This window comes from Lissotriton vulgaris, chromosome 4_1 (genome assembly GCF_964263255.1).
Source record: "Lissotriton vulgaris chromosome 4_1, aLisVul1.2, whole genome shotgun sequence".
NCBI classification, from domain to species: Eukaryota; Metazoa; Chordata; class Amphibia; order Caudata; family Salamandridae; genus Lissotriton; species Lissotriton vulgaris.
In genome coordinates this window covers 1,950,215,231-1,950,228,429 of record NC_141691.1, presented here as the reverse complement: position 1 = coordinate 1,950,228,429, position 13,199 = coordinate 1,950,215,231, and the positions used below count along the sequence as shown (strand labels likewise).

The window sequence follows — 13,199 nt, the reverse complement described above, 5'->3', positions numbered from 1 at the left end:
ATCCTGCCTTTCCTTGGAGCGCGTCTGGACACAATCCAGTGCAAGGCATTCTTATCTCAAGAAAAACCACTTCACCTCCAAAAGCTAGCACTCCGGGTCTCAAAAAGAAAGTCCCTTTCTGTTTGCATGTTCGCTTCACTCCTGGGAATGTGCTCTTCGGCCATAAATCTCATTCCCTGGGCACGTCTCAGAATGAGACCTTTACAGGAGGAACTACATCTTCAATGGCAGCAAGCGACCGGTTGCTTCAACAACAACATCATCAAGGTCACACCACGCATGGTGGATGCTCTCCACTGGTGGTCACAGTTGACCAATCTGACACAAGGTCTCAGGTTCATACAAAGTCCCGCAGACTTTGTTCTGGCAACAGATTCGTCCATGGAAGGATGAGGAGGTCATCTCCAAGATTTACAAATACAAGGCAAGTGGTCTCAGAAGTACAAACAACTACTCATCAATAGCCTGGAATTGCGAGCAATCTTCCTATCGTTGCAAGCTTTCCTTCCAAGGATTACAGGATCATCAATACTAGTTTGAACCGACAATACCACCAGCATGTGTTACCTGAACGAACATGGAGGGACAAGATCGGCAACGTTATCAAAGGAGGCTCAGGAGGTATGGGAATGGATCACACTCCACAACATAACCCTCAAGGCGGAACATGTCAGAGGCCTCCACAATACCCTAGCGGACATGCTCAGCAGATCCCTATCAGACTGCCACGAGTGGGAATTAGACCAAGTCCAGCTGAACAGAGTGTTCCAGGTTTGGGGCAAACCGACATTGGATTTGTTTGCAACAAAGCAGAACAAAAAATGCCAATATTACCCAGCAGATATCCTCAACAGGGGTCAAGAGGGAATGCCCTGCCCATGCAATGGTAAGGGATCTTTTCTTACGCTTTTTCCCCAATCCCTTTGATACCAAAGGTGTTACGCAAGATGAAATGGGAGGACTGCCTTCTCATGCTGATAGCCCCCCAGTGGCCACGCCAGTACTGGTTCCAAGAACTTATTTTGCTATCCCAGGACCGGCTAATCCGTCTTCTTCCAACACCTACAATGCTGTTGAGGAACAAGGGGCAGATACTTCACCCAGACCCTCGGTCTCTAAATTTACACGCATGGCTCCTGACTTCCTAGAATTTAAGGACCTTCATATTCCTCAGGGTTGCAGTGACATCTTAGCAAAATCACGAGCCCAAAGCACACTTAAGACTTATCATCTTAAATAGAAAAGGTTTTGCTGTTGGTGTGAATCTAACAGGGTACACTCAATAGAAGCACCTACAGAACGAATTCTTCCTTATCTGCTGCATCTGGCTCGCTCTAGACTCTCCTTTTCATCAGTAAAAGTCCATTTAGCTGCTCTCTCCATGTTCAGGAAAGTTGCTAAGATTCCTTCGCTATGTTCATCCTCATCAATCAAGCAGTTAATGAGATGTCTTTTCCGAACTTTCCCTCCGGTTAGGCTCCCGCCACCGGAGTGGGAACTCAATACGGTCCTCACACAGCTGATGAAACACCTATTCGAGCTCATCCACAAGGCTGACCTCAAATTTCTAACATGGAAGGTCGCCTTACTTCCAGCTCTAACATCTGCCCGGAGATTAAGTGAAATTCAGGCGTTCATTATTAAGGAACCATTTTTGAATTTCTTGAAGCATTATGTCACTCTCCGAACTAACCCTACATTTATACCTAAGGTACCATCACAGTTCCACCTAAATGAACCAGTGAAGTTGTCAACTTTATTTCCAGGCCCTACTACACCGGCAGAAAGAACCTTAGGTTTGTGACTATCCTGGTGATGCAACACGCCTACTCAGATTGCTAATTTCCCGCCTGTCCTGATGCCAAATGGGCCTCAGGGCATGGGAGGGCATCTCTCAGGTCTGGGGGAAGCCGGGGTCGCATATCAAAGGTGGCAGGTACTTTGAAGCCACTAACCGTCCTGATGGAGGAGGTGTGAACACCTTCCTCTGGAGCAGGCATTGTTTCTTGCCTCAGAGAGCATGGGGTCTCACCTGCAGGGGGTCAGACCCATGTATGTGGTGGCATGCTGGACGATACCAGTCAGATAGCACACTAGCGGTAGGAGTTTCAGGAGGCACCTCAAATGTGCCTTCTGGGTGCATGTCTTGGATATCAAACATAGGTTTGAGTAAAACCATCATATAACTTTGCAACTCATAATGACCTGTGCCTAGTACTTATACTTAAAATGGCTTCTCTGTTCTTGTGTACTATTTTGTAATTGAACTAAACAGCACATGAGCACATGAGCTTAATGTAGATATGTCCTTGCATGTGATATAATGCACCCTGCCTTAGCTCTATAAGGCCTGCTGTAGGGGCGACTTAGTGCATGGCACCCAGGGTGTGTGCCATGCCATGTTTTTACACTTGTTTTCACCATTTCACGCAGCCTGCAGTGGCAGTCTGAATGAGTTTGGTGGTGTGTTCTGTAGAGTGGCACAATACATGTTGCAGTCCTTCTGGACCCCCTTTAGTACCCATGCCCTAGGTACCAGGGCTACCATTTACTAGGGACCTACAGAAGTGCTAAAGGTCTTACCACCTGGGGTGCATTTGAACAGTTATCATGTTTTTGGGAAGGAGCACTGGCATGGGGGACCTGGTTAGCAGGAACTAGTGCACTTTATTCAAAATTGCATCAAATACTAGGCAAAAAGTGGGGAGGACCATGTCAAAAAGGGTCACTTTCCTACAATCGGCTGTTGCAGTCCTTCTGGACCCCCTTTAGTACCCATGCCCTAGGTACCAGGGCTACCATTTACTAGGACCTACAGAAGTGCTAAAGGTCTTACCACCTGGGGTGCATTTGAACAGTTATCATGTTTTTGGGAAGGAGCACTGGCATGGGGGACCTGGTTAGCAGGAACTAGTGCACTTTATTCAAAATTGCATCAAATACTAGGCAAAAAGTGGGGAGGACCATGTCAAAAAGGGACACTTTCCTACAATTTGCTGCATTCCTTTTGCATCAGAGAAAGACCGTACTCACACCGCGGGTCATATCAACCCATCATACCAACCTATATTACATCTGCATGATCCTTGACACCGAAGACTTTGCAGCCTTCATTCTCCTTTACAGCATTTGACACAGTCTCATTCCCCATCCTTCTCAGGAGCCAGCTTGAGATTGGCATCCAATTTCCTGCTCTTCCCTGGAATTGCTCCTCCTTAATGGATAGAACACAAGTTGTCAGCCTGGAACTTTGCTCCTTGGAAGCCAGCAAACTCGTCTGCCGAGTGCCTCCAAGTTCATCGCACAGCCCCACCCTCTTTAACCCTCTGGCCACTGTCATCTGCGCACACAACATCAACATCCTCTCCTACGCCGTCGATTCACAACTCCTACTTTTCCTATCGAGACAAGAACCTCCAACACAGGAAAAAAGTTCTCTGGGTGCATGACCGAACTGAATGAAAGTCAACTGTCTGCAGGGTAGTACAGACAAGACCGAACTAATGATCTTTGGCAAGAAAACCTCACCATGGGCCTCCCAACTAGTGGCTGGCCAAAGTCGGACCCACACCCAGAACTCACACCAGGAACTTTGGAATAATCGTCATGAGCAAACTGTACATGGCGTACAATTCAACGCCGTCACTGCATCCTGCTACCACACCCTGAAGATGCTAACAAATATCTTCAGATGGCTCCAAAGCAGCACTAGAACACTGTCACTCAAGCCCTAGTCAACAACAAATTATACTATGAAACCCTACACACCGGGATTACCAAGCAAATCCCTAGAAGGCGATAAACCACCCAGAATACTGCAGCCATACTCATCCTCCATCTTCCACACTGAAGTCGCATCACATCACACCTCAGGGAACTCCACTGGTTCCCGATCTATAAACTCGCTCAATTCAGATTCCTCACATACACATTCAAGGCAATTTGCAACGCAGGACCCACCTACCTGAATACTTTATTCTCCTTCTACCAACCAGTAAGACCGCTACGCAGGACGTTTACTCGCACACATCCCACGCATACATAGAACCATTTCAGGAGGACAGACATTCTGTTACATCACTCCTAAAGCGTCCTCCTACTCCACATCAGAGTGTCTTCCTCTCTTCTTGAATTCGGAAGAAACTGAATGCCTGCCTTTTTAATTTACCAATGTACCATAGGCAGGGCTGGGCACACATCTTGGATATATTGACGAGTGATGGTGTGCATTACAAATACACATATCCGTATCAGCCATACTATACCCCCTCAAGAATAACCACCACTCTACAGGTCATCCCATACCCACGCCTACAGTAGAACCTCATCCAAGTGTAGAGGCGAATAACAAAACGGACAGGACACTAGAAGTCATTCACAACTTTAAGGCACCCTGCCAACCACCCTGGGTTTCAGACCCTGTATGGGGCACAATATCAGCATTCGAGAAGTGGGAAAAAAACACCTTGGGCAGAGGAGGCCTAGATGTCACCCATAACTTTGGCCAAACGCTAGAGTCCAACGAGCATCACCAAAAGCACCTACGCCAGAAGTCGCATGGCTTTGTTGAAACATAGATTTGCAACATGCCACAGAAGGAAGCCATGGAGCCGGTCCTGAATCATCAAAAAGTTGGGTTCTAGTCCAAGGATCTCAAAAGAAAGAGACCCTTCTAGTTCTAAGACCGCTCAACCCATTTTGAAGGAAGGAATTGTTCAGAATGGTAATGCATATGGTCATGAATAATGAATATGACATTGCTTCACTTCCACATACCTGTTGACTGAAAACACTGCAAATTCCTAACATCTGAGGTAGCCTGTCACTATTACCAAGTTTGCACTGTACCTTTTGGCCTTCGCTCAGCATCCAGAAAATGTTCAGAACACATGATCCCATGGCTGCTCATCCTAGATGTCTAGGACACCTCACCTATCCATACATAGACACTTGGTTTGTCAAAAGCTGTCCATACCATCTACAAAATGATCAGTACCAGCCAATTTAGGAAAGAGTTGAAGGTGCTCCTGTTTAAAGATCACTATATGACAATGCTTTAACAGTCCACAGATTAGGTACCTCTATTGTTACTTGACTTTGTTCTTCTCTTTCACCCTGTGCAGCATTCTGCTGCATTTTTGCTAGGATCGTGCTACAGAAATACCACATACATCATCTATAAATCTTTAAAATATGACAAAAAGATACGAAACTGAACCACGTGATGTAAATTATGACTAATTGACTCATTTGGCATATTGGAGTTAAATGCATGACAATTCATATTCCACAAATATCAGTAAAGTCACATACAGAATCAATCACTAAAAATGAAAATACAGTAGAGTAATTTGGAATATATAGAAGAATTTTCCTCATGAACAGCCCCATAAAGAAAACCAGCAACAGCCAGACAGATAATGAACATGTTCATATTAATACAATGGGTCGTATTCGACTAAAATTAAATGTTTTAACAATAGACTTTAATACCATTGGTGTTAGTGTTTGAAATACATACATCCATCCATTCCATCCAGGTATCTGTGTTCAGCCAGTATACACAAAGAGTGAATCATCAAAAGGCTGAAACTTGAAGGCATATTATCGAGAGCCCATTGCTCCAGAAAGTGGAATGCAATTAACGTAAGGCAAAGCTGAATCCAACTGCATGTGGTTTAGAAAACACGAGTGCACCTAAGTGTTTAATAATAAAATCTCCTGCACACAGTAGGTGCTGTTGCTGAAGAACAGAAGACATGGATCCCAAACATATTGATCAGACTTCAGTACTCCCTCGCTTTGCTGCAAGGAGACGTGTGCAATGACTTTCAGTACTCTGAAGGAACATGTGCTTGTTAAGTGCTAAATACATCTTCTGGATAAAAAACAATTGTTGCATAACTCCACGTACATGGTCCTCAGTTTTTTTTGGTTGCTTTTAAAAAAAAAAACAAATACTTCTGCTGGTGCTAATCCACTGGCAACATTTTCAAATGTTTTATGTTTAGTGTTTTATTGTAGAATTCTGTCAATAAACCCTCTCATCAACCGGGGGCAGTACCAGTCTGGCACATGGCTCGTAAAGGTTTTGAATAATTGTTTTAACAATACAATAAAACTGTGCCTGCCTGTACTAAACTAAGTGTATATGGAATGGCAACAGCAAACCAACCCAAAGCTTTACTAGACTATGCAAGTGAAAAGAAGCATTTATTATAAGGCATCTAAGTTATTCCACATTCTCTTTTAGCAGTTCACTATTGATAACTATGTACTCAATCCATTAATTCTTTAATAAAAAAATTTAAAAAAATTAAGTTTCATGAGAAACAACCTACAAAACAATAACAAAGGGCGCACATTGAACAATCGTGAGAAATCTAGTCATCACAGCATCAATGGTACATGGCGTCCATGAACATCAAATATTAGAGTAATAGTAGCCCCCTCGGTGTATAAACAGTAACTCAGTTCCAACATGGCACCACCATGGCAGTTCCCCATGGGTTGCAAGGGAGTGCGGCTAGTTCTCTTCTTCGTCATCTGGAATCTGTGAAGCTTCATTCTATTGACCCAAACCGTAATGGTTCAGCCAGCTACCTCATACCTTACTAAATTTTCTTGTACACCCTTTTCTCTTAGATCAGACCCCTTAGGATTTCACGATTTGCAGATCGGCTCTTCTGTAAAAATTATGTTTTTTTTACAAAAGTGCGAGCAAAATATGTAACACGAACAAACGAAAAAAACTGGCATTCCCCCTCTCTTTACTGGCTCTGTGCTGCTGTTTAGCCATTAAAGGGAGGGTGAGCAACAGGCAGGCAGCAGATGTGGTAAATTCCTCTGTCGCCTGCCTTTCAAATGCACCTCGCCCCCTCCTGAGCAATTAACCTGCAGGCCGCCTCACACCTTTGTGTGCCCCCTGCAGTCCATTTGAAAGCACAAGTCTGCAGTATTTTTGTGGCGGGCACATATTTTGCCCAATGAAAAAATACTGCAAATTTTTAGTTATGGGTTGCAGATTTATTTTGGCCACAGAATTTGCCACAAAATCCTGTGGGGTTTGTTATATGTGACTCTTTCAGCTGCCATGTATAAGTCCATCCCCCTTTTCCATTCATGGAGTGTCCGAGTTTCTTGTGTACTCCAATGTCTTGCCACGTCCTGCTCCGCTACCGCTAAGCCCAGGGCGCTAAAAAGCATTTGAGGTCTGCCCACATTGACATCACATGGGATGCCCAGAAGGATGTTCTTTCGGTCCTCGGGGATAGATATCTTAAATACTACGTTTAGTTGTCTAATTATTGCATCCAAGTATAACTGTATGATGGGGCAGCCCCATATTGTGTGAAAGAAGTCTCCCACTGCGGCCTGGCAACTCGGGGTTTCAGTACGACCCATTTTATGTAGACTGGCTCTATTGTAGTATAACATGTGAAGGATTATATACTGAATGATGGTCAGTCTAAGTTTGATCGCCACCTCTCTAGTGGTGCATCAGGGCCCCCTCCCAAATGTAAGTCCGCCATAGTACCCAACTCACCCTGCCATGCTTTCCAAGGTTGTCGGGCATGTTGTTCAATGTTTTTTATGTAAGTGACACTTCCTTAGTTTTGAGCTCTTCTTGTAGTAATCCCCTAGAGTGGTGCATATTCTGGTACATCCGTCCCCACCAATCCTTCCGCCAGCCATGCAAGGTGCAGCTGGGTATATTTGAAGAATTCGGATCTATGAAGCTTGAATTCAGTCCAGAAGGTGGAGAAAGATTTGAATTTGCTCTTGTCAATAACGTCCCCTGCATATTCCAATTCCAAAGCTCCGTAGCTTAGGCAGTTCCTTGAGCCAGTTCCCTTTCCCCAGTCGCGTTGCCCTGGTAGTTTTATGTACCCACCCCAGTGTTATAGTTGCTCTTTTCCACCCTTCTAGGGTGACTCGTGTCGCTGGGAGCAACCCAGGTGTTCTCTTTCCCCTGTATAAAGTGAAAGAATGTGTGCTGTGTCAGTGTCTCCCATTCTAGCGTGTTTGTGGGGTGATCCCATGCTACGTATATCCAGTTATTGATGGGGGTTAGATGCACTGCGCAGTAATAGGCCTCAATATCCAACAATCCCAACCCTATGGCTTATGTTTTAATGTTCCTAGGGTGATCCTTGGGTGCCTCCCTAGCCATAGCTCGGAGTCTGTTTCCATAAATATCGTTTTGGGGTGAGGCTATTGAGTATTCTTGAGGACATAAAGAAAGAGTAGTCATTTTAAACATGGCCACCCAGCCCATTATGGTGAGGGGCAAGTCTCTCCATCTGTCTGCATTCTCCTTAAATTTAGTCAACACCCGCTGGCTGTTGTGGCTGCGGCAGACCTCGATATGGGGTGTAAGAAATATACCAAGGTATTTAAAGCCCCTCGGTAGCCACTTGTAGATCCCCTGGTAGGGGAGGTCACTCCACTATCAGTCTAGGGCTATACGCTATTTTTTGTTCTAGTTCATCTTATAGCCTGAATACCGTGCTTATTTGATTGCTATTTGGAACAGGGTGGGAATCGTGTGTGGTTCAGTTACAAATAAGAGAATGTCGTCTGCACACAGGTTTATCTTCTCCTTCTCATGGTCGTCTGGAGTAGCCCTAAAGCCATGCACCTCTGGCTGCTGTCTGATCAATCATGCACGCTAAGGATTCCACTATCAAGGTGGACAGGAGTGGGGACAGGGTGCCCTCTGAGAGTTTGCGATTCACCCGTACAGCCGCTTTGGGGGAATTGTATAATAATGCCACCTATTTCCTACAGTTAGAACCAAATCCAAATTTGACCAGAATGGAGTTACTCCATCCATTCTTTAGCAGATCTGCTTTTCCTTATATCCTCTGATCAATTTTCACTTTAAAAGTATGCACCCTGTTCTGTTGTATTTGCTAATGATTCTTTTTGTCGGATTTGAAGCATAACTAAAGATCACAGAGCAGCATTTGTTTTCTTTTAATTGTAGGTATACTCCTGTTGGGCGGTCATTCTTCACTGCCTCAGAAGGATGCGCCAACCCCCTGGGCGGTGGCAGGGAAGTTTGGTTTGGCTTTCATCAGTCAGTTAGACCCTCACTTTGGAAAATGATGCTTAATATAGATGGTAAGTAATATGCTTCTTGTGCGCCATTGAGATAAGAGACCACTTTCAACAAGCATTGGAAATGCAATAAGTCTCGCATTAGAAAAGTTGGAGCTATATGTTTTGTAATGTGTTGGTCTTGAAAATAGTCAAAAAAAGATGCAAGCACAGTGTGGGGGTGAGGGGGCAACGCAGGGGGCAGGATTACAAACGCCACGGGAGAGGGGAGCAATTAAAGTACGACGGAAGCATCAAAGGGCTGGGAATGCGTGGTTGGAAGGGGCACAACACAGTGACATGGAGCAAGCTGGTACTGCGCACGTTCAAGCTTGCAGCCAGGGAAAACAGGGGTAGCAATTTGAAAAGCCCCTGTACAAAATGTCGAGCAAGCTCGACTTAAAAAGATGAGGCAAATTAGTATGCTGCCGCCATGTCTATGAAGCAGGGGCCGCCATGCTTGTGCCGGGTGCGGCTTGCTGAGTGGCGGAGAAAGTTGATATGGGCGGGCCCCGCAGAACCAAAGAAAGGCACAAGGCTGCCATTGTAAAAGTTAAAACCTGGCATGGCGCTGGGAGGTCTCGGTCACATGATGTTTTTGCTGCACGGCGACTGTTGATACATCTCGGTGTACTGTGTGTGTGCGCAGTGTTTCTGCTCCTACCTGCCGTAGACACGCGCTCTAAGGTGGTGGGGGGGGAGGGGAGGTGAGGCGAGGAGAGACACCCAGAATGGCCATCACGTGCGTGCAACAGCTATAAAGAGCGTGCAAGGGATAAATCCTAATCTTAATGGTGGAGAAAGTTGATTTGCGCAAGCCGGCCAGAACCAGAGAAAGGCACGCAGCCGCCATTGTAAAAGTTAAAGCCTGGCATGGTGCTGGGAGCTGGGAGCTCGCAGGTCACATCATGTTTTCACTGCATTGTAACTGTTAATGATGTTGGGAGCAAAACAGCAGTGACCTCGGAAGGGTGGTGGGGGCTTGGAGCAGGATTGTAAAAGTTAAAGCCTGGCATGGCGCAGGGAGGCCACGGCTCACATGATGTTTTTGTCACATAGCAACTGCTAATTATGTTGGGACGAAACAGCAGTCACCGCGGTGGGGACGGAAGCATGCTAGAAGTGACGAGCAGGGAGAGAATAAAACAGATGTGGAGAAGAGAAGGTGTTTACGCAGGAAGAGGGGAAGTAGGATGAAACAGGAAGTAAAGAAAAACACACGCTGGGCGCACACAGGGCAATCGCTTCGTTTGACAGACCAAAAAGATAACCCATTTAAAAAAAAAAAACAGCAAATTAGGGTTTCTGGGCCAGTAGCACTGAGGCCATGAAAGAACTGCAGGAATGAAAGTCGGTGAATGTGAACATCTATGGAAAACGCAGGGCTGCTCTTGGAGGGGGAGGGGAAAGCACACTGCTGCTACAGCTCAGACCCAAAGGAAGAGAGCGAGCTTTCAAAACAAGAGACGGACTGCAGCGCGGCACGTAGGAGGGGAGGGGAGGGGAGGGCATACGCCGCTCACAGAAAGAATACAAAACAGCAGCCGGCGCAGATACCAGGGGATTTGTGGGGAGGAAGACAGCAATGCCACCAACTTAGATAAGAGTACACAATAAGAAAACGGGGAGTATAGATATCTTCGAGCCGGAGGATGGGGAACAGCGCTCTCAGCACCCTCAAAATCCCTGGAAATATAAACACGTATTAAGGAGAGGGACGCTAATGTGTACAGAACTGCAACCAAGATGCATGCAATAGGAAACAATGCATTTAGGTCCTCTGGGCATGCCGGAACATTACTCTCAGACGTCCTAAGAAGGGCTGCGGCAGTGAACAATGTAAGGATCCCAAGCTGAACCACTGGTGTGATTGATCCACAGCAGGTCAGGGGAGGGGGGCTGCACTGAAATCTCATGGGGTGCGCCTTATGAAGGGCTTCATGTGTATTTGGAGGAAGGGTAGATCAAGAACTTGTGATAACACTCAATATGCACTGAGGCAAAAAGGAATCCTGATAAAAACAAGCCAGCTCTTTGCATTGCTGTGGGGAAGGGGGAAGGGGGGAGGAGAAACGAGAGACACGTCCTGGCGGCCGTGAAAGTGAAAGTACGGCCGGCCGTGAATAATTAGGAGGAGAAATGCCTGTAACAAGAGACTAATGCGGGGAGAGTGCGAGGACAAGCAGGAAAAACCAGCTCTTGGCAGCACAAAATGAGACGGAGGGCATTGCTGTGGGGAGGGGGAAGGAGAAATGCGACACGGCCTGGCGGCCGTGAAAAGTGCAAAATGATCCCTTTCAAGTGAAGCTGCTGGCGGCAGATGGCTGGCTTTCATGTGCACGCGCTTTTCAGGTCAATGCGCTTGCTTTTCACGGGCACAGCATGAAATCGCCCGATGGTTAAGCTCTCATTAAGCCCCTATATTCTCGCAAGCTCAATGCGCAAGCGCATTGACAGGCGAGACCTAAAAAGTGTTGCAACATTCAGAAAAGCAAGAAATGTTAAAACAAACATCTCATTTGTCTTTATATTTCTATATTGTATTATACCTGTGTGTTAAAAGGTGTGTTTTTTTTTTTTTTTACAGTCTCAGCAACAGCATTTTATAAAGCACAACCAGTAATAGAATTCATGTGTGAAGTTCTAGACTTCAAAAGTATTGAAGAGCAACAGAAACCTCTGACAGATTCCCAAAGGGTTAAGTTTACCAAAGAAATAAAAGGTACAGTCATGCTTCTTACTTTTATGGTTTTAGGTATCTTGATGTTGTCTCTAAGTGAATCCTCTACTTTAGAACTCCGATTGCCAATCAAGATGCCTAATTTTTCCTGTGTTTGTTGTGTGCCACACTACAAGTTGACTGTAGCTTCGTACCGTTTTTGAGTCTCTTGATATAATGTGTGTAGTGGAGGGGAAAATATCTTAAAGGGTGATGCAGATTGTAAGGAAAAGCTGATTTGAGCTAACGTATTGGCCTTAAATACATGCTCAATAGATCTTCCTGCCAGATATTGATTAGATATAAATCCAAATGTATTGACTCGGGCTTTTATCATCAAGTTAATAAAACAAGTGGTATTGTTTTTTTTGCTTGTGTCCTTTTCACATGGTTATTAGTCTAGTTCCGAAGTCTGATGTTAGAATTAATTTTATCACAAAGTGCTCCGCTATGGCAATGCCAGAAGCCCTCAATGGCAATGCCAAAAGCCTCTAAACTAACCTCAGCTGACCGTGGGATATTCTATCCCCCTTCCACTCCCACACCAATGACGGTAGCAAAGAATCTGGAAGTAAAAATTGGACTCCCAGATTTGGTCAGTAGCCTGAACCTGCTTTTGTCTGCTACAATGTATAAGGACATTTTTGGATATCTTAACTGCTAAGGCCCGCCGAATAGCAGTCCATGCCTTAATAATAGCTAGGCTGGACTACTCAAATGGCTTCTATCGGAGTACCCGATTATAAGATCAGAAAACCTGCAGATAGTCCAAAACGCAGTTGCTCAGCTTATCTTGGGTGTTTCTAGGCGATACTCTGTTTCGTCTTGGTTGAGGGAACTGCATTATCTACCCTTCAAGAAGAAAATTCTGTTTAAAGCATTTCTTGGTCTATCGTGGCATTTATAACCATGGTCCTATATACTTGAATAAAAGAATCCTCCATTAAAATCCTCCGAGTTCTCTTTGCTTTGCCACAGCTTTGTGGGTAAACAGCCCTAGGTTTTGCCTGGTCAGGGCTGGAGGGCGCTCTTTTTCAGTTTTGGCAGGCATAGCTTGGAACAAGCTCCTGATTTATTTTCGTTCAGACCAGGATGAGGCCCGTTTTAGGAAAGTATTGGAAACACTTTTATTCTCTCTGTTTTGATTGTGAGCGGTGTACAGACTGAGGTAGAGTAGCGCTGGGGACACTCCCTTGAAGTAGCCGCAGGTTTTACAAAGTTGGCTGAATTCGTTTAAAGCTGTGTACCTAGGTATACAGTTAGAATTAGTGAATAGGGGAAGTAGCAATACGCTTTTCTCTCATTTAGTGTGGCCCAGGTCTGGTAATCCTTACTATCTAATGTGTCTATCTTGATTTTAACACACAATTGATGCGGA

The 13,199-nt window shown here is 45.2% G+C and overlaps 1 protein-coding gene across 4 annotated transcripts in view; it reads left to right on the top strand.

The window, feature by feature from the left end:
* The window catches only part of AGO2 (argonaute RISC catalytic component 2), a 517,461-nt gene that overhangs the window by 112,431 nt on the left and 391,831 nt on the right, over positions 1-13,199 (top strand). For all 4 annotated transcript variants that reach the window (XM_086966263.1, XM_086966266.1, XM_086966265.1 and 1 more), the window contains exons 5-6: positions 8,990-9,126; positions 11,690-11,824. In XM_086966263.1, the coding sequence (XP_086822389.1) occupies positions 8,990-9,126; positions 11,690-11,824 (272 nt within the window). The remainder of the gene's footprint in view (positions 1-8,989; positions 9,127-11,689; positions 11,825-13,199) is intronic.